Below are 24,513 nucleotides of genomic sequence, written 5' to 3' on the forward strand. Positions count from 1 at the left end.
CATATTAGGTCACAAATGTCCCTTTAGATGGGGCCATCACTGAAGAGAAGCACAAGTGGAATGAAAGCATCTTTTACTGCTTGACCTGGACATGCTTTGCCAAGTGATCAGGACAGCAGCCCTGGAGAGATCCCAACCACAGCCTTGGACATGCCAGCCTGCTCTTAGTCTCAGGCCTGTCTACCAAGGGAAAGAAAGGACATGGAAGGAATACGCCATTCAACCTTAATGGCTTACAAGGAATTTTCACATTCATCCTCAGCTCTTCAGTGACCCTCTAAATTATAGAAAGAAGGCAACAGCCTCATTTCATTGGTGAGGAAGCTGAGGTTCACGAGCAGACTTGCTGACTCTGTTGGTGAGGGGAAGAAGGAAGACTGGTCCCAATGTCTCATGACCCCAAAGTCACTCTACCACTTGGCCTCTGTTATTAGACTTGAGGTTCCTTTTTTATAGTCAGATGGTCTAACCATTTTAGGAGAATGAAGCAAAATGTTCTGCTCATGGATCTCATATCACCAAAGGTCAAATTATGACCAATTATTTTATCCAGGAAAAAAAAGTTCTAGAACAGATTTATATTTATAGTGTGTGGAGGTTAAAAAGAAAGCAGATCCTTTTTAATTCTCAAGTTTTAATAATATACACCAGTGCCAATTACCATAAAGATTTAAGTAGATTGAGATGATAAATTGTGCAAATATTGTTTCTGACTTTAATAATGGCCGTGTGTCCGGAGGCAGAGTTGAAAAGTTGAATGAGTTGGTCTGTCTTGGTTCTCAAACCCAAGTGTGGCCCCCCTGCACAAGCCACTTCATCTCACTGCTCTATGTCAGGCTACCTAAACTTTCCCCACTCAGGATATCCCTTCAACTAAGAAAATTTCATGGGAGCTGTTTCTGGCAGTGTTTCTGTCTGCACAGTACACAAATTGTGTGTTCAGAACTAAGTCTGCAGTAAAGTTGCATGATGCATAGGCAAGCACTGCCAGAAATATATGGAATTCATTAGGCATTTATTTGATTTTTTGTCATTGCTTTCAGAGCCTTTTTAACTGTTGTGAAAGTTTTTTGTGACCTCCACATTTAGTTATGCAGCCCCATAGAAGCTTTGCTCTAGGCAACTCTAATACTAGAAAGGGCAAAGAAGGTGACAGCCTGCATAGATGAAGGGAACTTTAATTTAGTCCCTATTCTAACATATGTACAAAGACTGTTAAATATTTAGCTGATAAAAAGTAGATGTTAGATACAAGTTTTCATTTTGACAAGTTAACAATGCAATCTATTTTGTTTGTGCATATGTCTTCATATGCAACTAAAGGGGCCACTCCACATTGAGAACAGAGAGAACTATTGAAAACTATTGTCACCTTAATTAACCTAGAATTTAAAACTTGATATCAAGTACAGTTCACTGAGCCTGAATATCCAGAACAAACAATGCAAAAAAGAGGATCCCATTAGTTACTCACCGATATCCTGTCCTGGAATTCTGCTGTGGGTACAACTGGAATAGCGCCACCATGCTTGCCAAACTTTCTTTCTAAACTTTCTTGAACAGACACTGTGGGTGGGGGGAAAGAGAAGTCAAAAAGGAATAAGAGAAACAGGAGAAAAGACACAATGACATAATTAAAAATCAATATGGAAACTCAAAGTTCTAAAATACAGAATTTTTAAATGATCCATCTATCCCATTAATACTGTGGAATCTAAGAAAGGAGACTTAACATTTTGTTAAAGTTTCTATTCAAATGTAAACTTAACATTACCATTTTGTTTCCATAATACATATTGGTATAATATAATAATTAATTTGGCAAGCGCAATTTGTTAAAATGAAAATGCCAAATAGGAAGGGTCTCTGGGAATGGGTTAAAAAATTTGTATCCAAACTTCAGCTGTGACAAAGTGACTGAAAATTCTCTCCCATCTTCAGGGCCAAAGCTGCTTTTCAATGAAGTTCAAATGGAGAGCTAGTCTCACACTTCAGCCTAACTCCAAAGTTTAACTTTCTATGAAACTTCAAAGGCCCTTGGCAGAAGGGGTTGCCCAAAAATGAGCAAAGAAAAGGCCAAAGCCAGCAGCCCAGTTTTGTCCCCCAAACTGGTGGTGCCACTTTATTCTTAGGGTGTGACCTTGAACTACAGCTGGGTGCCATATGTTGCTCAGGTAGGGCTCTCCACAGCCTGGTATCATGTACTTGATATCACCTCTCTAGTCTTTTCCCTCACTGGTCACATCAAGTTTTTCTCAAACTAAACTTCCCCAGCTTTTAGAAAAGTATGAAAAGCATGAAACTCAACTGGAGTTCTAATGATAATTAGCCCCAAGACTCCTCAGCACTTACTGAGCAGGTGGTAGTTAGAATCCCTTTCATATTTGAACGTCAGGCGGCCATAGCTGACATGGTTGAGATTTTTTAGCCATTCAAAGTAAGACACCGTCACACCTCCAGCATTCAAGAAGAGATCCTAGGCATAAAACACAACAGCGATTCATCTGTGTACACGCGCGCGCACACACACACACACACACACACACACACACACACTCATAATGAACATGAACTTCACTGTGATGGGGACAGATCTACCACCCTTTGTAAGTAGGTTTTAAATTTTCGGTTGCACAAGTTCTCCACCTCACACCCACAAAATCTGACAGCGCGCACCCTGACAAGCCTTTCTCCACCAGAAGGCAGATGTGAATGTTTTCTAGCCTTTGGGTGGAAAGCTGAAGGCTTTGCTATAACATGTAGCTTCTTTCCCCAGCAGCAGAGAACCAGTTTAGAGTTTCTTCTAGGATCCTGGTTCTGAGCATGGAAGTAATGGTATTCCCTTTGAGGGTGTCTGGCCCTCAGGGATCCTCTAGTCGGTCTTTGAGCTCCTTTGTTTTATAGCTGACGAAATGGTGAGAACCTCCCTTAATAACCCATGACTGTTTCTAATAAACCCAGAGTTTTATAAGTTCAAAGTTTGTGCCAATCATAATCCTGCTAACTTTGTGAATCCTCCTCCTGTTCTTGATAGACATGACAATTCTACTACCTGACTACCAAGTGCTGGAATCTATTAGGAGAATGGTGACAATGACCACAACTTACAGGTATAACCAGGACATTCCTCTCCAGGAAAATCTTGTCAGCCTCTGGGGTTGTGGGTCCATTGGCACCTTCAGCAATGATCTAGAAACAGAATCATGGAGCAATTGTCATACAAAAACATTCTATCAAAGTGAGAACTTTATTTAGCTGGTACAATTCTTTCAAATGATTAAACAGTAATAATAGGGTGTTCAAGATTGCCTCTTGCAAGGCTCCCTTCAGTATTCCTATCGTTCTAATAAGACCCTTAATAAAAGTATTAAGAGAGCCATTCATACAATGCTTTATTTTGAGAAAGTCCAAATGTTATCTTTCATGTCTTGTTTTTATAGCATCAATTTACAAATATCCTTTTCCACTCTAATCCATAGCTATTTTCTTTATAGCAAAAAACATGAAGAAAAAAAGCAGCTTAACCAAATGAATCATAAATCAAGTGAACCTGACAACAGGCAGCAGAATGCATTATTCCCCTAGCGCTGAAAAAACGGGCTGGGGTGGGGAATGGGATACAACTGAAGCTTTCTATGGACAGTCTCACCTTTGCTTTGATTTTGGATGCATTGGATTTAGTCAACTGCTTCTCACTGGCAGCAGGGATAAGTATGTCACACTCTGCTTCCAAAATACTTCCTTCATAGGGCTTTGCCTTGGGGAAGCCAACAATTGTTCCATGTTGCTGTTGAAAAATAGAATGAGCGGTTGCATTAGAATTCTTCCACGCAGAAATTAACTTAAAGGGCCCACCGTTCACCCCAATAACAAAAGAATCTACATAAAATGATAAATGTTTGAGCCTTTTTTTATAAGTAGTAAGCTCCTGTGAAGGGCATTATATATAAAATTAAGCCCTGTGAAAGTTACCATGGCAAATGTACATGGAGATAGAAAAATCTTTCAGAGACACAACAGATCATTCCCCAGGATGACGTACCAATTTGTAATCTTCCAGCTCCTTCGGGTCAATGCCATCTTGATTCCATATGCTGCCATCAAGTTCTCCAACACCAACACACTTAGCACCAAAACGATGTAGGTATCTCATTGAATGAAGGCCTACATTACCAAATCCCTGTGAGGAAAGAATAGCACATAACAGCATGTACACATGCAGACATTTATGCAGCCCTTACCTCAGAATCAGAGCTCACATCATAGTGGAGATCTGCTGTATTTTCATCTAATACCATAAAACTCACTTCTTGTTGGAGAGTGCATTTCTCCTTTTGTACTCGAGAGGTACTTCCCTCTCAAATGACAATGTCAATAGTGATGACATTATTGGGTTTGGCTCCTACCTAAAAAGTAACTGTAAAGTACAAAGCCTGAATACTCTGAGGGAAGAGTGAGGTACTCGCTTTGGGGCCTGCAAAGAAACTGCATCATCAGCCTCAGCTCCTCATTCAGATGAGAGCACAGATAAAATGACAAGTACATGAAAGAGCCAGATTTCTAGCCTAGGTCTTACTTTATGTCTATTGTTGTTCCTCCCTAAGGACAAAGGCTGTATCTCATTTTAAGAGACTAAAAACCCCGCTTCTGAGGGTGAAATCTGAATGCAAGAGCTACAGGTGTCTTCCAGAGTACTCACATCAACTCATATACATAATTCCATGCAAGTCATTCCAGATAACTTTAAATTCCACTAAATGAGAAATGGGATATGGTGCATCTTTCTGCTTATTAAAGAATTAAGAAGACTGTAATTATTAGGCCATATTATCCTCATTATTACAGACAGAACAATTATTCCCTGGTTGAATAAAGGGGAAACAGAGTTATGATTATGCCCTTGATGCTCCAATAAAAGTACTGCTGGAAAGAGAACTGTATAAATATGTACACATATGGTGTATTTAAGATACACTTTAACATGTGTGAGACTGACTGCCATCTAGGGGAGGGGGTGGAGGGAAGGAAGGGAAAAGTTGGATCAGAAGTATTTACAAGGGGTCAATGTTGAAAAATTATCCATGCATATGTTCTGTCAATAAAAAGCTATAATAAAAACAAATACTGTTGGAGATCTATCACTATTTTCATAATGTAATTAGATATTGTTTAAAAGTACTTATTATTTCTGGATACAAATTTTGAGTTAAAGTATAGGGAATAGAAGAATGGGAACAGTTCAAGAGTTGCAAAGATATCTAAACTAGTCATCAACAAAGGAACTGGGTTTCTCAGTTAATATGAAAAAACTTAGAATTAGAATCATTAGCGTTATAAAAACTAGTGTTGTATAACAAAATAAATCTTTAATCCCAGTTGAATTATTTTATATGACAAAATTTTGTGGTACTTTCTACTTTGCATGAAAAGTAAAATTTGTGAAAACATTTTTAAACAATTTCCAATTTTCATTTAACTTTAAGGGAAAGAAAAACAATTACCTGAACAACAAATGTTTTATCTCCAAATCCTGGAGTCATTCCCAAAAGGCTCATATAAGAAGCTTCATTGATGAAATTTTCAATTCCATGGAAGACACCACGACCAGTGGCAGAGATACGCCCATGGATACCACCTTGACTGATAGGTTTACCAGTGACACACGCATGTGCGTTAATATCCTATAAGAAAATCAAGGCTTAATTTCACAAGTATCAATCAACAAGCAATTATTAAGCACCTAGATACAAGTGCTGGGAATACAAAGACAAAAGAAACAGTAGCCTTTTAAGGAATTCTAAGAGGAGGACAAAATGAATACAGGAATAAAAGACATGTTTTAAAGAGCCTGAAAATCATAAAAGGCCTCATGTAGGAAAATGCATTTGAGCTGAGCTTTAAGGAAACTAGGTACTATTGAAAGGAGGTAAGCAGGAGGGGGTACTTTCTAAGTGAAGGGGATCCCTTATTCAGAGGGAAGGATATCTGGGAAATGCAAGTCATCATGTGTAGCAAACAGCAAGATAGCCAGCTTGACCAGACCAGAGTTAAGGAAAGGAGGAGCATTCTGTAATATATCAAGAAAGGTAGGCTGGGAGTCACAGGAGTGGAGGAATGATAGGTCAGATGAGGGCATTCAGAATAACATTTTGGCAAGGATGGGCTGTAGAAAACAGTTTTTAAGCAAATAGACAAATTAGGAGGCAATTAAAATAGTCTAAAATCATTAGGTGATGAGAGAGCCTGAATTACACACCAATGGTGGTTAGAGGAGAAATGACAAGATCAAAATTGACAAGTGATGTGTTATGTGATGAGAGCAAGTGAAGTTTAGAAAGAGCCCAAGTTAATGGAACCTGGGTGACCTGAAGAACTGTGGGTTCTGGAAGATGCACAGATAACAAAATGAGCTCTGGTTTTGCATGTGACATATTTGGGAGTATGAAGGATGAAAAATCACCACTAGGCAATTAGTGATGTGTGATTACTGCTTGGGAGAGAATCCAGATCTAGAGATCTAGGAACCAACTACTTAGGATTCAGTGAAGCCATGGAAGTTATGAGATTACTAAAAGAGTGGGTCCACCCAATTAAACAGTGTGATATGATGATGATTCAGGAAGGAACCCGGGGAATGTTTTAGATAAAGGACAGAGTGGTCACCAATGCTAAATGCCACACAAAGGTCAAGAAGAATGGGTTTGAGAAAAGATCATATTTGAAATGCAACAAAGAGATGGCTGGTAATGATGGAAAAAATCAACAGTTCAGTGGTGGGGGCTGGAAGTCAGCAAGAAATGAAGGTCATGCCCTTCACGGAGACAGGGTTATTGGCTTTTTCTAGGTTTTTGAACGAGTAATATTAAAAATTATGAAGATGGTTTGACCAGCTGTTAGATCAAGAAAAGGGTTTTGTTGTTTTTTTAATTTTATTTTTTTTAAAAATACTTTATGAATGAGAACAAAAGGGAAAAACTAAGGGAGAAAAAAAAACAACAAAAAAGAATTGAAAATAGCATGTGTTGATTTATATTCAGTTTTTCTGGATGCAGGTGTTTTTTTCTATCCAAAATTTATTAGGATTGCTTTGGATCACTGAACTGCTACTGCTAAGAACCAAGTCATTCATAGTTGATGATCGAACATTCTTGCCTTTACTGTGTGTAATGGCAATATATTCCTGATTCTGCTTGTTTCGCTCAGCATCAATTCATGTAAATCTTTCCAGGCCTTTCTATAATCAGCTTGTTCATCATTTTTAATAGAATAATATTCCATTACCTTCATATACCACAATCTAATACTTTGCTACCACAAAAAGAGTGGCTACAAACATTTTTGCACATGTGGATCTTTTCCCCTCCTTTATGATTTCCTTGGGATACAGACCCAGTAGTGGCGCTGCTGAGTCAAAGGATATGCCCGGTTTTATGGCCCTTTGGGCATAGTGATCAAAATATCTAATTCATTACACCAAAGTACTAATTTACATTGGATTAAAGCTATTAACATTTTCCAGTAAATCTCAGATTGAAGAAAAACCTTTATTTTCCTGTAGCAGCTCATTCAAGTTTGAGATCTTTGCCATTACTAATCTCCATGGCTTGTTACTAAACTTGGCAGTCACCCACAGCCATCTGAAAGTAAAGTTTGACTTCCTTTTCACCCCCTGATGAGGACACGATTTTTTCCTCCATAGCAACTGGTGGGTTGCTTTACTGTTTGCAGAGTTAGGAACTCATCACAGGATTTCCAGAAATGAAATAGGGGAGGGGGGGGAGAAGAGCATTTTTTTTAAACACAAGATTTTCCATTACATCAAGCTATAACAAAGCGATGCACACTTGTACAACATTTCTGAATTGTCAGAGTACTTTCATATTCACTAATGCCTTTAGCAATAAGGAATAGTCTCAGGGCACTTGACAGAACTTGATGATTCACAGAGAAGGGAGGGAGGCATGGGAGATAAAGGACAAGAATATGTGACATAATTCAAAACATTTGTTCCAGAAAACTTGAAAATCATCCACCAACTGCTCAATGTGTCCTGAAACTTTTGAATGAAAAGTAGACATGTCCTTCATTTTGCAATGAAAAATGAAAAACAAGGAACAGGAAGAAAGGCTATAAAATGGAGGAAGGGAAGGTATGTATGATAATGCTAGACAGGTAGGCCCAAGTGATGGACCCTTCTGGAATAGAAAATTTAGCTCTAGAGCTAGAGCAGAGAGTGAAATGGTTAGACCAGCACTTAGGGAGTGAGGAAGAAGGGGCCCAAACAGTCATGATGAATAAGGGAGTAGTTGAATAAGAGGGACACACCCAAGACAGTGCAGATGATGTAAAGAGTGAAGGAGAATGAGAATGAAGAGAAGGATGACCCGGGGCTCCCAGGCCTGCAGGAGCCTCCACAGAAATAAGGGGCAGGTGGGCAGGTTCTGGAGGAGAGGTCATTAGCTCTGGTTTCAGCCAGTTGATATGGCCTGCAGAGCAGCCTGTCTGAGATGTCCAAGGGGACTGATCTATGAAAAAGAAGGCAACTTGTTCTGTTCACAGCCAAGGGCAGAAGTGAGAATACTAAGCAGAAGTGAGAGGGTGATGTCAGTTATCAGCCAGTCATCCCAAAGCAGGAGACCACTTTAGGAGGGTTCTCCTTCAGTGAGGGTCTCTCATTACTAAGATGCTGGGGGATTCCCAAGAAATTCTAGCTCATAGAATTAGTGGTGAGACTAGAATCGACATCTCTTGGCCCTTATACACAGGTATTTGGAGTTCCCATTTCTTTTTTTTCCTCAAGGAGCCAGAGCTCTGCTCTCAGATCAACAATCACCCACAAACACTCAAGATCTGACATCAAAAGATGAGCAAAGTTGGTGTTCAAATAGACATGACATAAGAAATTAATATTCCTACTGCAGTGGGAAGAACCTAACTTGTTTTTCTGTTTTTTTTAAGTCCTTTGGGTCAGAGAATGCAGTACCTTTTGGTAACTTAACAGTCTGCCTTCATTCACTAACGGCAAAGTTCCAACTACAATGTGGGTGGTAAAGCACAGGAAGTGATTTAAAAAGTGGTTTCTAGAGTAAATCCAAACAGGCAAAATGACTGTATAAAAGCAGAGATTTATGGAATTAGTTTTCCCACAGCTTTCTTTCATGAATAATTAAGAGCCTCTCTTTAAAAGTGTGGAGCAGCATACCACCTGTGATGCCAACTTGCAAGTGCAGTAGCTGAGTGGGGGCCAGGACGGTTCAGACCCCTCCCCCACCAATGCCATGAGGGTCCAACCCACATAATCTGCCTCCATGCGTGCTGCAAGAGTCTGCTAGGGCTTCATGAGTGGCAATTAGTCATTAAAAGCATAGCATTCTTGCCTGAGGGCCTAATTTCTTTTTCATGTTATTTCAACAAAAGAACCTTACAAGTACCCAAACTTGGCTGACTGCGCCCAAGCCTTCCTTTGTTGTATGTGCTGAGAGTACCAAAGTCTTGTCTAAGCTGGCAGCGACAATCTCTAGGAAGGTTGTTTGGGAAGAGGGAGCATGAGAACAGAGAGGTGCCTTAGGAAGGGCAGAGGAAAGAGCTTTTGGGAGGAGCAGAGAAGCAGCTGCTTTCCCATGTTTTCTGTATCTTGCCCTGGCCTGGTCCTTATCATCGATTCCTATCCTAGGCTATCCTAGGCTGATGTTACAGGCTTCTCAGATTTAAAATTCTCCCCTTGCAAATGTATGCATCCATCAACCTGGCATTTGAAGTTTCCCACAAAGCTTCAGAGCTCCAGTATGATTTGTGCCATTTCTAATAACAAGGAACTGTGGTGCTACAGGCAGGCAGTCAGTACCTCTCAGTACCTTTGCTGCCACCACTGTAATGTATCCTCCAAGTCCTTCTGACAAAATGCAGATAGATAAATAATTGGTGGAGGAAGGGGAAAGCAAACTATGAAAAATTTTTGGAAAATTGATCCAGTATAAAGAAATGAGACAAAAGCCTGCAAACCACTGAGAAGATTTAAAGCTGAACAACATGAATACTTTCTTAAAAAGAATCAGAAGGCATTATTTAAGGACTTTGCAAGAAATCATCACCAAAAAATGATTTTGACTTGTCAGAAAAAGTTAATGATGTAGGAGCCATTTCAGAATGCATATAATCAAAATCAAAAACAAACCTGAGATAAATGAGAAACTGACACTGCACAACTACAATATTTCCAATTGACTTATTTTAAAAATCTACTGAAGTTCAAAAACATAAGTAAAGGAGATCATAAAGATGACAACTTTGATTATCATTTCTTAAATTAGTCACTACAACATGGAGGGTAAAAGCACTCAGAAAGTCGATAAATATCTCCTTGCTAAGTAAGAAGACACATTAGGTAAAACAAAAACGAATTATTTATAAAAACTCCATGGAAGAAAGTGGCTTTGCCATTCTCTCTGCCAAATGGCATAAGCACATCTGTAATTGAAACTGGAAAGGGGCCATTTCCTTTACATAAGAGGTCAAGTCTTGTCTATGATCCTCCTGGCCAACTAACCTGAGGCAGGTCATTTAACTTTCTTAGTGTCCTAGTTAACTCCAAGACCATAAAGTGCTAATCAATATTCTTAAAGGAAACTTCCCTATATCAAAGAAATCACAGATGAGGTTAAAAAAAAATCTCCTGGTAATGTCATATGGTGATAAATCAGAGTACACTATGTTCTGAAAAATTATGGATGACGCAGAAAGCAAGAGATGCACAAGAGATCAGGAGGCTGCAAGTGCAACCCATGACCAAGGATAACTCAGCCTCATGAAGTTGCACAGGGATTTATGAAGACATGTTCAGAAAAGGGAAAATATATTGGTGAGAGCAAGAGATGATACAAAGGCAGCCAAGCAAAGGCATCTGGGGAATGACTGAGAGCTACAGGGGCGCCTCTGGGGGAAATGTACAATAATTCTTTTGATAAGGCCTACCTGCACCATAACCATAATCTAGGTAAGTACCACTACCACACAAACACATCTTTTCCCCTACACTGAGAGTACAAAAATTACTACATGTAATGTAGTACCGTAGTAAGACTACCCTCTTGAAAGAAAGAGAAAGAGATTAAGGAAAATTAAGGAAGGAGGGACTATTTCGGGATTTGTGCACATCTACCAAAACACACAACTTTCTAAGAAAATTTTATATGCCATAAAATGAAACCTTTCTAAACTAATTTCTTTGGTACTTACATAATGTCCTATGGTACTGGCATAAGTATCTGCAATCCAGGACATCTCTCTTTCACCTGTGCTCATGTCAGGAGCAGGAACATCAACACCAGGTCCTGTTTGCAAAAGACAATGCAATCAATCTTCAACCCAAATCAATGGACTTTGTAACAAAAGCCAATTTAGCCTAAAAATTTGTTTGAACATACCATATAATGACATGCCATAACTTACTGTTTCAGAAAGTCAATTTTTTTAATGCATTCAGCAATGTATTTCTATTTCTTTTGGAAAAATATGTTGTGTGTTGATCAATTAGGCAAACAACAAACCAATGGCTGACAAGTAAATACAGTAGAAAGAACATGGGACAAGTCAAGGTATTCCAGCCCCTGATCTCCTACCAGAAAGCTAAACAAACAAGGCAATAAATACTTAAAACTTACTGGTACCATAGCAGACCCCCTTACCCATGTTTAACTAATACCCATCCACACTACTACTAAGGTTATTATGAGTATAAAAATGAGACCATGTTAAGTAGTTTTATTAAATAAACTCACCATAGGGACAGAAAATGTCTTTAAGAATATAAACACTTTTTTAAATAACTGAAAAATGCATGTCAAGAGTTTTAGGCACATTTTTATTATGCTCTTATTCTTTGGAAACTGGTAACCTAAGGAAAGTTTATCCAGTAATGATTTTCAAAATTCTGTACTCTATGACCAAGAGATTTCTTCCACAGATAGAGCCTACAATCTAGACATGGCAGAGAATCTTAAGAGAATACTCAGGGATATCTGACATCAGGGACCAGTTCAAATTCTGATTTGTGTGGAAAAACTGTCTTGAAGGAAACAAGGCTGAAAGTTTGAGCCAGGTTGTGGAAGCCCTTTAATCCCAGGTTAGGAAACCACAGGAGTTCTCAGCTATGACATGGCCTCATCAGTGAATCAAAAAGATCACTTTAGCAGCCAAGTGAAAATGGAAATAAAAGGATAAACCAGTGACAATAACTAAGAAGCTGCTTCAAGTATTAAGTGGAAAGGTACAAATACTAGATATATAGCAAAAACAGACTAAATGGCAACTTATACCGCACCGCAAAGATGAGATTTCAAATGTGGGTGACTAGACAGTACCACCACTAATAGAAATAAGGAACATTATGATTAGGAAAAGAAAATTTTATTTTCTTAAAGAGTACTTCATCACTGTAGACACTCCCATCATTGATGGAAGATTGAAGTCACTCCTTGACTTTCCATAAACAACAACTTTTATATAGTGCTTTAAACTTTTCAAAACACTTTACAAATAAATACTGTGGCCAGGAAAAATTTAACTGGTGGCCAATCAAGTCTCTAATGATAAGCTTCTCTCTTACTCAGCATGGCTGAGCCCCAGATGCCAATGTCTATTCCCAAGCCCATAACTCAGAGCCCCTAGCATAGGGTTGAAAAATCCAGAGTAACCTTTATGTCAGAGATAGGACCTTTAGAAGAGGTAGAATCCAGAGAGGTGGGGCTTCTCTGTAAATTCATTTATATCAATTAAAGTAAAATTTCCCTAGAATTAAAAAGACAAGACAGACCCAGAATTAACTGGGAGACATATAGACAACCCTTAGGCATTTGCCACTATCTCCTAAGATTCCCTGTGCTCATTTACCGTCCTCTTTTCAACTTGGTGTGGGAAGTTCCCAGTAAAAAACTCCCTTCTGCTAATGCAGAAAGGCCCCAAGGCTATACAGAGTGACAGTCTGAAAAGCCATGAGCACAAAGAGGTGCCATCTAAGACCACGCTTTTTACCCCAGGTACAAGGACCAACTTCTTATTTAATCCCAGTCTGTCAATAATGGTTCAAAGGCTACTTCCAAGTAACCATCTTTATCAGGTTTTCTTCATTTGTTTCTAGAAACAGTAAGGTTACAATTTTTAAAAATAAAAAATTCCACTGAATTATTATTTCTAAAAGGGTCAAAACTATTTTTATATGCCTTGAAGATGGTAAAGCAACAGCTGTAGTAATTAAGTGTGTAATTAATTGTAATTCACCAATCTTCTCTCTATACTGTCTATATTGTGTTGTACTCCCAATTTCTCATCCCAGGCTCTCCTGAGCTCTAGGCTCCTCACAATACCCCATCTGAGCAGGATGTCCTGCACACACCAGTCCACATGTCCAAAACAGTGTTCTAACTTTCTTCTCCAACCCAATTCTCTTCCAAATTTCCCTATTTCTTGTCAAGAGCAGCACTAGCCTCCCTAGGAATCAGTTTGTCGCTTCAGGGTCATTCTCCCCAATTCCAAAAAGGCTTCTATGAATTCAGAACATCTGCAATCCTGTTATCTTGCCCCCATAGTCTGAGATGTAGTCATGCCATGCCTTCCAATGAGCTACCTCCCTTGCCTGGGGGGCTCTCTCCCTCCTCAATCCAGCCACCTGGAGTCCCCTAAATTCTCTAAGACTTTGCTAAGTGCTGTCTTCTCCATGAGGTCTTCCCTGATCCATCCCAAAGACTCTGAGCCTTCTCACAAAAAGTACTTTCATTTATACACTCTGTACATAAGGATATCTGCTCCTTAAGGACAGAATAAATGCTTTTAATGGAATGTCTTTATGTCTGAATGGGAGAAACAATTGTGCTTCATTTCTCTAGTGTCCATAATGGATATTAGAGAGCAGCATTATTAGAATATCTATCAGGAAAAAGGCACAACTCTCAGCATTTAAGTAAATAACCATATTAATTTTTTAAAATTTTAATTTATTTAATATTTTTCCCTAGTTACATTCAAAACAAATTCTTTTACATTTGTTTTTAAATTTTGAGCTGTAGGTTCTCTCCCTTATTCCCACCCACAATTAAGAAACCATGTGAAGTTATGCAAAACATTCCATACAAGTTGTGAAAAAACAAGATCTCCCACCTTAATGAAAACAAAAACCTTTAAGAAAAACTAAATTTAAAAAAGAGAAAATGCTTCCAACTGTATTCAGATGCAATCAGTTCCTTCTTTGGGAATGGACAGGATTTTTCATCACAAGTCCTTCAGAGTACAGACTAAATTCTTTTTTTTTTTTTTTGACTGAGCCAATTGGGGTTAAGTGACTTGCCCAGAGTCACACGGCCAGGAAATGTTTAAGTATCTGAGAACACATTTGAATTCAGGTCTCCTGACTTCAGGGGCTGGTAATCTATCCATTGCACCATCTAATTGCCTCTACAGACTAAATTCTTAAAGCATATTAAGATTACTACCTAAAATATGAAGCATACTTTAGACAGAAATGAAAAAGCAGGCGTCATGACCCTGGAAGGAACAAATGGAGCCTCAAAATAGAGCTCATTCACCTCAATTTCCTAATATGTAAAATGGAGATCATGTTATTTATCCTATCCACCTCTAAGGACTGTTGTGAGGAAAAGTGGTTTGGGGTAAAGCCTAGGCCACTATGCAAGAAATAATTATAATACATACCAATAAAGCCCTTTTTTGCTAGTTCCATGGTAAACCTTCTTGTGATCTTTTCCAACTCATTATCCTAAAAAGAAACATATTTTTGGCTGTTATATATTTGACCTTAAAAGTAGTATGACCTTCATATACATAGTCAATTGAAAGCAGTCAGAACCCTAAAAAAAGCCATGTCTCTTTGTGGGGCTCTTTATTGAGAAATTACATTGTAATCTCTGAGCAGTTTATCCCAGGCTAACTGAGACTGCTTCATAGACTTAACATTTTAAATAACTAATATGTTGGTTTGGGGATAACTTTGTATGAATTTACAAAGGGATGAAAAGAAATGAGTTCTGATTGCCTCAGAACTGAAAGATAAAATTTAATTTGATAAAATTTAATACAAAAGAACTTAAAGCTGTTTATTATATAGCATCTGAGAAAGACCTCCCCCCCAAAAAAACCCACCTCAAAATTTATTTTAAGAAAATTCTATGTAAGCAACAATATTTTCAACAGAAAAATAGTGGTATCCAATATCCAATATCCAAACAGTGGGATCCAAAGAGGATCTCCCTCTTTACTGAAGAAAAGGTCAATAGCTCTATCAAGAAAGTGACCTTTTAAATGGCAATTTACCAAATGAGTAACTTATTTACTTGTTTTTCCATTTGTCTTTTAAGCAATAGGGTTCATTAATCTCACCTGTGGGGAAAGGGGAAATCAGATGGGAAAACAAACACAGAAGGGCACAGAGAACACATTATTCTGATCCTTACATACACATAAAGGTGGAACTTACTGAATAGTGCCTGGGATTGATTTTAACACCAGCTTTGGCTCCTCCAAATGGCACATCTGAAAGCAAAATGGGGATGGGGAAGAAAGACAAATTGAATACTTGGGAATAAAAATGCAAAATGTCAAATCTTTCTCTTAAATATCAATGACCTATGAATTGATCAATGATCAATGAATAATTATGTCCTGTCAAATCTATACTTTCTAATACAATAATGTCTCTTATTTTATGTGGCTTACTTGTTTAATCAGAATTCAAATTTGTTATTAGTTAATTCAGTCCTACTGAAAAGTAGTACATTCTTTCAAGAGGTTTAAATTTTTATGTAAAAGATAGATTCTGTATAATTTAAGGTAGATTACCCATATTTTAAAAATCATTTTTTAAATAGAAGGAAACATTTTGCCTCAAAAGCCAGTTAATAATTTCAAAAATTAATAATGCTTCTAAAAGCAATTCCTTACTAAAGTGTCTTATTAAAAATAACATTCAGACATCACTTTTTTCTCTGAGAGCTTAGAGCACTTTTAGAACATCCTGCCATAAACAAGAAAGCTCTCTTACCAACCACAGCACATTTATAAGTCATCAGAGATGCCAAGGCTTTTACTTCATCCACACTAACATCTGTACTGTAACGGATACCTATAAGAATGGGAAGGATAAAAATGGGTTTTAAAGAAGCATCTACTGGTAAGTTAAAACAAAACAAAAACATAGAAACAACCTCCTTCCAACTAATATTTTCTCTCCCTTCACCCCCCCCAACCCAAATATAAAATAGTCAAGTAAAACAAATTCACATGTCTTGTCTCTCATCACTTCCTCTTAATACTAGTGCGTTTTTATTGTTTATTGTCTGTTAGGCTTGACAACACAAGTTACCTTTTGGCTTTTCTTATATCCCTAGCATTTAGCACAGTGCTTATCATATAAATAATTATAATATATGACCATAACATAACAAAATAAATAATCCTTACTGATTTCAGCCTTTAAAAAATATTTTAAAAGTACTTTCACTAGTGATTACTATATTAATCAGACACATCATAAACACAATGCCTTTCATGGTAATGAGACCAATAGAAATAGTGTCCTCTCAGCATACAATTCCCTTCTTAAATGTCTATATCTATACTATATACTTGTATCTACAAGTACAAGGTATGCTGGCAATCATACTTATCCTCTACTGCCAATTCTTTGCTTCCTGCCAGAGCTCTAGGTATTGGGGGAACAGTTAAAAAAACCTTTTCTGGCTTTGAATAAAAGTGCTTATTTGGGGGCAGTTAGGCGTGTGTGGCAATGGAGAACAAAATCCCCATAATCAGGAGGACCCGAATTCAAATTCAGCAGACATTAATTTTATGACCAAGCAAGTCCCTTAATCCATATTGCCTCTAAAATTAAGTTTACGCTAAAGCAAAAATTAAAGTCCTTTCTTTTGAGCATTCCTGAATGTTATTCTCTACTGGGTATGTAGTAAATCCCCCAGGGTCCTCAGAGCCCAGAATCTGTGCTTGTGCAGGAGGCTGTCACTCATGCCTGCAAGGTCTCTACCTCAGAAGGATACCATCTTTCTAAGCCTCAAATAGCCCTATCCCCCCTCAAAAATGACAGCCCTTCCTAACCATTCTGCATTTACTCTCAGATGTCACTCTGTAAATCCTTTGAAGCAGTCGTTTCTGTTGCAAGGCAAGCCCCTTGAGAAGAGTCTGGGATGGAGGCTGGCCTGTTCTTGCAGCACTAGTAATGTCTGTCTGAGACAGCATTCAAAAGTAGGCCTAAGCTGGAGGCCAACACTCAATTATATTTGCACGCCAAGTCAGAGAATGTTGGAGCTCATTAATTACACAGACCCAAGACCCTTTATCTACACCAGAAAGCATCTTTGTTTTGTTGATGTGATTTCCAATAAATTGATAGGCTTAGCCCATCAGCCTAACAGAAATGGACTTTCTAGTCAGTTTGAAGAATAAGCACTCCATACAATTCATATATTATCCACAATGAGGACCATCTGGAGGGTCCACTCTTTTTAGATTCTATGTCAGACATTATTTAACGACACCTTCATGATAACTAGTTAACGTTTCTCTTTTGTCAGTCTTTATGATCACCAAATCGTCTCAGCTTATGTAAAAAAAAAATCTTGAATACATGTATAAGAGAGAACTGTATCAGGAACAGCAGCATTATGATTTCAAATGTCAAATGATGCCTAAATTATGTTTATTTGCAATTCTGTTTTTGCCAAACAATTTAAAACGCCAGAGAATTTGCCCAAAACATGAAGAAAAGCAAGGGCTTAAAAAAAAAAAATTTAAAGGCTAAAAAAAACACACTTTAGTAGTTAGAAGAGTCTCATCTTAAAGAAAAATAAAAAACCAAACCCAGAAACATTCCTGTTGTCAGTGATCATTGGGTGAGTAGGCAAGTAGTTGTATAGCTAACTTTAAAAATCATGCAGCTCTCTATTAAAGATGTATATTAGATTTTAGCCCCTAGGCACTGGAAGACCTAATGTACTAATACTGAGGCACTGACTATGCCTTGAAGTCTGAAAAAGAATGCATCCAAATTCTTCTGCAAAGTCTTTTCCCCCCTGAAACAAAACAGAAGATCAGATTCATGTATAGATTAGATTTTGTATAAAAGGAAATGGGGTAAACTAGCAGAAATCATCTTCTACTATGATGTACAAATGATAGCCTACAGCCAACAACAAATTATGTCCTAACAGAGGCATTTCTGTGATGGACATACTATAAAGTCAGTTCAGGGTTTTTGTCAGGTGATGGACCAGTTCACAAATCCCAGCTGCAATGTAAATAAACCTATTGGCTACTGGGAAGTGTTGTGCACATTTTATTATCAGGATGTAAGCGGTACAAAGGCGTCATCAATCCTAAAGTTTAAGTTCATAATTTAACTCTTATCTAGACAATATCGGCCTCTTCATTCAGCATAATCACAAGTTATCCTATAGGCAAAGGCCAATGTTCTTTGGAAAATTTGTAAGCTTTGTATTTCTAGTGTGCACAGTAAATCATAAACAGGAGAAATTCAAATATTTACTTATTTAGCAATGCTCATAAATCAAGTACCAAGAACAAGTTATTCCAAATGATAATATAGGTATTCTCCACACCAACAGAGACATAAAGACTACAAAACCAGAAAAACAAAATACCCATGAACATGGCCTGCAAATTATGAGTCAGAAACCAACTATGACTGTACTATGGATCACCATGGAAAACACTCAAGTTTCCACTGGATGAGACTACTCTCATTTACAAAGTTAAAAAAGTTTTACCAGCCACACCCAGTCAGAACTTAAATGCAATGCAAGGAGCAGGAGAAGACTACAGCATTAATAGCTTCAAAAAGCACTTCCCCCCTTAAATTTTTCACATCCATCATCCCAGTGGGGTAGGAGAATATTTAAATTTTATCTTTCTCAAGAGCATTTTTTAAAAGAAGGAATGTTTGATGTATGTAACAAATGTATTTACTACTTTATGTACTCAATGACCTATTTTCTAAGTGACCCTATTAATCACTTTGAGGAAGAACTTAGTCCTTAGCCAAACTCTTAAGATTTTTTCTTTCTTTTTTCCTGAGGCCATTGGGGTTAAGTGACTTGCCCAGGGTCATACTGCTAGGAAGTATTAAGTGTCGGAGACCACATCTGAACTCGGGTCCTCTGACTTCAGGGTTGGTGCTATATCCATTGTGCCACCTCGGGGTTGGTTTTTGGGGTAGAGGCATGAGCCAGAGAGATAGAGGAAAAGGCTGTCTCCTTCCACAGGGCTAGACCCAATGCATTGGAGCCCATATCCAGAGTCTACTTTACACCAGAAACACAGGTAAATGGAATTTTAAAGTAAAGGAGGGTTAAAAAAAAAAAACAAACAAACAAAACTACACATACATACATTCCCCCCTAGAACGTTATAATTAAAGCCTTCCATTTAAAAAACTATTCCCAAATAAGTTTGTATCAAAAAGCAAAGTACAAAGAAATATTAACAAGAAAGGGTGACTCAGAGGACTTGGGGTCTGAGGTTGAAATCCCTTCCTATGTCCCTTTGCAAAAAGTCATTTAAATTCTATAATTCACTTATCAAAGACAATATACCTTGATAACATTAAATATGACTTCTGCGATATTTCCAGATTTCAAATATTGAAATATGAAACAAACAAAAAACACCTCTAATGATATAACTGATGAGTTCCAAAAGACAATTAATATATACAACTTTAAGGAAAAAATGGAAATCAGTGTGTTAATATCGGGGAGGGGGTCTGTAATATTGAGGGGAAATGTCAACTCACTGCCCATTAAAAAAAAAAAAAAAATCAGTGCCTAAAAAACCGTGGGCCGTTTGAATTTTTCTTGCTTTCACTGGTTATGAGTCATAAAAACCCCTACCCTAAGCTAGCATTTGTTTTTATGATGAATCATATAGTAACTTGGTGAATGCAATAAACAAAGCCAAAGGTCTGTTTTATTTCTTTAATCTCACAGCATTCACATTTATTTGCATTACTACATTATATATCCTGCTTATATTCCTTTGCATGGGTTCATAGAGGAAGCTTTTCCATGCTTCCTGGAATATCTCAGCAAAGCAACCTTTGACTGCATGTACCTGGCTTCTTTAGTTACAGCCTCAACCCTGGGCATCTGCATCTACTTGGTATGTACAGGAGGCATTTTTATCCTTGACCTCCTGGCACAGTTTTCTATTCATGTGAATAAGCATCTACTCCAGTCTTTTTTGGGCTGGGGTCATGGCAGGTAAAACACCATGGCCCAAGGGGCACACATTATTCTCATAAACTATGGGGCCATGGGGATTCCCTGGGCTGGTTGGACCAATCTGCTCTAGGAAGGCAGAGCAGGCAGGAGCAGAGCCCACTGCACTGCTCCAAGTGGTTCTTGGGACAAGACCTCTGCCTTTTGGAGCCATGTCCAGGAAACTCTGGTTCACTTTTTTCACCCAGGACATGAGGGCACGGACTAGATCTCAGGACACCTTTATACTCTTGGCAATTGAGGACACCCCCGCAAGGAGCTTATTTATGGTAAATCCGTCTCAATATTATAAAAACAGCTTTAACCTCAAAGGTTCTCAGGGCCCTCAACCATAGTTGAGAACCACTGGATTAAATGATCCAAGACTCCTTACAAATAAGTTAACATGACCCCGTCATCCAAGTATAAGGCAATCAGATCCTAGATATGGGGTGCTCAGATAGAAACCCCACCAGGAAAGGCATGTCAAAGGTAGCCACACCAAAACAGAATCTGGACAGATTCTTTGTTTGGATGGCCACATCATCTAAATGGCCGCCTGTTCATGTGTCTCCAAATCAAGAAACAAAAAAGCTCTAGAGGAAGAGGTAAGGGGGAGGAAAAAAAATACAAGGTTTTACATGGGTGTTGAAAACTTACTATGCATGTTTTGATAATAAAGTTTAAAAAGCTTGGAAGAGTTGTTTCAAGGCCCTTCTCCTCCTTTTAAGAGTATGAATCTTGCTTTTAAGCAGATGATTCTCAAATCTAATCTCTAGCCAAGGATGTTCAAACTACTTTCAAAGCCCCTATTTAGGCTATGTTCTGCATACAGTCTGCAACACTGTATGCACAAAGCTCACCTCATTCATCCAAATGAGCTCTTCTTGTTAGGATCCCTTTAGTCTTCCAGTCTCTCACTATCAACTTCTATTCTTTGACTCTTTCAAATACTTTCAAATATTTCCCTGGTGCTCTTACCTCATATCCAGGACTTTATAGAGGCTCAGCCCCACAAGGAGAACATGGAGTCTGCTACACTGTGGGTGCAAAAAGTTCCAAGGTCCTGTCTGCCCACTAGCCGAATTATCTTGAAGAATTTAACTCTAGGACTCGGCTTCCTGTCTGTAAAATGAGGAACTATGGATGTTCAACTTTTATTTCTACAATTTTATTATGGCTCTTATTGCTAGTACCTCAGAGAACCAGGGTACTGTCAAGATAAATCTTTGTAAAAAACATTACTTTCAAAACCCAAGTCCCAACTAAGAACAATTAAGTGGAAACCACAGAAAGTTATTTTTATAAAGAAAAACTTCCCCACAGTGATTAACTATCCAAAAGGACCATCAGGGGCTAGCCTGTTCTTTAATAACTAGATCTCCAAGAATCAACTGTATGACCATTTATGAGAGCAGGTAGGACCAACAGATACCTCCCGAGTCCCTTTCACCTCAGATTCTACAGTTCATTAAGACAAGAAACTAGAAAAAAATTACCCTAGCCTATTTTATTCAGTAGAAACTCTTCTGCCTAGCTTCCCAGGGTTGTGGTCCCTGCTCTGCTCATTCAATTGTGCCCAATTCAATGAGTATTTTTTAGACTCTACTTATTATGAATAAAGCCTTCACTGAAGTTCTGGTCTAATGCCTCATTATGGCAGTCATGTGTTAACCAGTAAGAACCTGGTGATACTGATAGTTGTCAGACCCAGACTGGCTGTATTTGGCATATCTATATCTAAGAGATCAAATGAAGGTGATGAATTTGGAAGCCACAATCCTCAAAGAAAATCTAAAATTTTGAGGTGTTGCCATTGTTATTCCTGTAGAATGCTTACTTATAATCAAGTTACAGATCCTTGGGGAATGGTAAAGTAGTAATTACTAAATCATTTAAAAAATGTCTATTATCTACATGAACTTAGAAATCAAAACTACATATGTTTATATGTAGACTTAATAACGTTAATACTTACTTGTAAGGCAAAATATTATCACAAAGTCACATGATTTATTCACTTGTTCCTGTCCCTTCATTAAAATTTGGCTGGAACTCAAAAATAAAATGCATTTTAAGCTGTATTCCTCTCTACTTTTTGCTCATGAAGAAACAAAAAGAGAGAAAGAGAGCACTGTGTTCCTAATGAGCTTGGACAGGCATTACTAAACCTTATTTGGGTCACATCTACTCAACTTCTAGCAAAGAAGTAATTCTGAAAAATTGGAAACTCTCAAAGACTTCCAGAGAGAATAGTGTGATTCTCAGAGAAAGAACAGCAAGTTCACAACTAACTAAAACACATTGCTTTGGTTTAGGTGGGTGAGGGTAGACAGGGAGAAAGGAAGCTATTTAAAAATTACTCTTAGCTAGGGGATGATGCCTAACATATTGCTTTGGTATTGGCAGGTGTTTAATAAATGTTTACTGAATGAGTCTTAAAACATATTGTTACATTAATTTTTTTGTTTGAACCTGTGTTTTTTATGGGGACAGAGCAGGTATTCTGATCCTGAAACTTATGATTTTAACTTTTAAAATATCTTTTGATATGTATTAGACTACCTACCATTCTAGGGGAAGGGATGGGGAGAAGAAGGGGAAAAACGGAAGGTTTTGCAAGGGTCAATGCTGAAAAATTACCCATGCATATATCTTGTAAATAAAAAGCTATAATAAAAAAAATATGTATCTTTTGATAACTGGATTTCAATAGATTTCCTTTGTAATCCTGAATTTTATGTTCTATCGATAAAAAACATTCTGGGTCCATAGATTTTACCTGAACAACCAAAGTGGCCGTTTCAATTAGAAAATCTGTTGCATAAATACAATTACTTGCCAATTGCTTTAACAGACAACACAAGTACCATAGCTTCTAGGAAGAATTATGCAATAAACACTTTTTAAAGTGTCCTTTGCCTTAGCTCTTAAAAAACTGTCATTTCAGCTTTAATATGAAGAAGTATTACTTATGACAGTGCCACTATCATTCTAGAGGCAGAATTAAACCATTAAACCTACACTTCTTTTTCTTAACAATGGGGACAATAAAGTGACAGTGTAAACTTCAGCTTTTTCTGAATAACAGATCTTTGAGGTTTCTTTCTTCACTTCTGGATGGAGGGTTGTAGGGAGAGAGGGAAGGAGCAAATGTTGCAAACTGGCTTAGAGATTTTGATGAACACTGAATGAAAAAAAATTTAAGAAAATCATTATTTTGCCTATTTCCTCCTAGGAAATGTAGTAGGAATATGCCAATTACCATATTCCATTCCAGCAATTTATGAGAGATTGATCAGATATGATTCAAATTTATCTCAAGTAAGAAAATGGAATTATAACTTAATTTAATCATTCTGGAAATTTCAAACCATACTCCTAAAATCGAGATTATTAAGCATTATTATATATTATATATATTTACTGCCAGAAGTCAAGAAAGAACCTACATAAGTCAAAATGTTTATAACAGCGCCATTAATTTTTAAAGAATTGGAAATAAAAGTTTTGGAAGAATTGGAAATATTATGGTATATGAGTATAATGTAATATTTTTCTATTGCATGAGACCTAATATTGATTCATAGAAACTACAGGGAAAATTCTATGCAATATTGAATTGAAGTGAGCAGAACCAAGAAAACAATTTAACCAAAAATCAGTATAATTAAAACAATAGAAAGAATACTGGCTTAAAGAATCACAGGACCTGTCACTTCTGTGATAATCAAGTAATCAATTTAACTATTGGTCTTTTATAAAATAAAGTTTGGACACTGCTCCCTATACATACACCCCACTTCTTAAACATTTAATAGCTTTTTTTTCTTTTTTTAAACAAAAACATCTATTTTGGTACTAAGGTTTAAAGTATGATGCTCCTCACTTTAGCATTAGCTATGGTCATGTACTTGTTAGGTTGACTTTACACAGACGAGTGTGCATTAAATGTTTACCTTTCAGGGGAATCATATGTACATACAAACAAATATATGCACATACGCACAATTTTAAAAGCAAATTACTGCAAGAAGTGATACAAAATGATTCATGGGTCATATATCTACCTAGTGTCTACCCCCTCTGATATAAATAAAGATGTTGGGAATACTATATGATGATCAATTCTGATGGACCTGGCCATCTTCAGCAATCAGTTCCACCAAACCAGTTCCAATGGAGCAGTAATGAACTGCACCAGCTACATCCAGGGAAA

At 37.6% G+C, this 24,513-nt stretch overlaps 1 protein-coding gene across 2 annotated transcripts in view; it reads right to left on the reverse strand.

Moving 5' to 3' along the window:
• GLUD1 (glutamate dehydrogenase 1) overlaps positions 1–24,513 on the reverse strand; it is a 32,075-nt gene that overhangs the window by 2,728 nt on the left and 4,834 nt on the right. For both annotated transcript variants that reach the window (XM_012539873.3, XM_031956258.1), the window contains exons 2-11: positions 16,049–16,129; positions 15,485–15,540; positions 14,704–14,767; positions 11,236–11,330; positions 5,502–5,681; positions 4,043–4,180; positions 3,650–3,787; positions 3,109–3,189; positions 2,353–2,476; positions 1,475–1,566 (exon numbers count right to left, since the gene is read on the reverse strand). In XM_012539873.3, coding sequence (XP_012395327.3) covers positions 1,475–1,566; positions 2,353–2,476; positions 3,109–3,189; positions 3,650–3,787; positions 4,043–4,180; positions 5,502–5,681; positions 11,236–11,330; positions 14,704–14,767; positions 15,485–15,540; positions 16,049–16,129 — 1,049 coding nt within the window. The remainder of the gene's footprint in view (positions 1–1,474; positions 1,567–2,352; positions 2,477–3,108; positions 3,190–3,649; positions 3,788–4,042; positions 4,181–5,501; positions 5,682–11,235; positions 11,331–14,703; positions 14,768–15,484; positions 15,541–16,048; positions 16,130–24,513) is intronic.

This window comes from Sarcophilus harrisii, chromosome 2 (assembly GCF_902635505.1).
Source record: "Sarcophilus harrisii chromosome 2, mSarHar1.11, whole genome shotgun sequence".
Taxonomy (NCBI): Eukaryota; Metazoa; Chordata; class Mammalia; order Dasyuromorphia; family Dasyuridae; genus Sarcophilus; species Sarcophilus harrisii.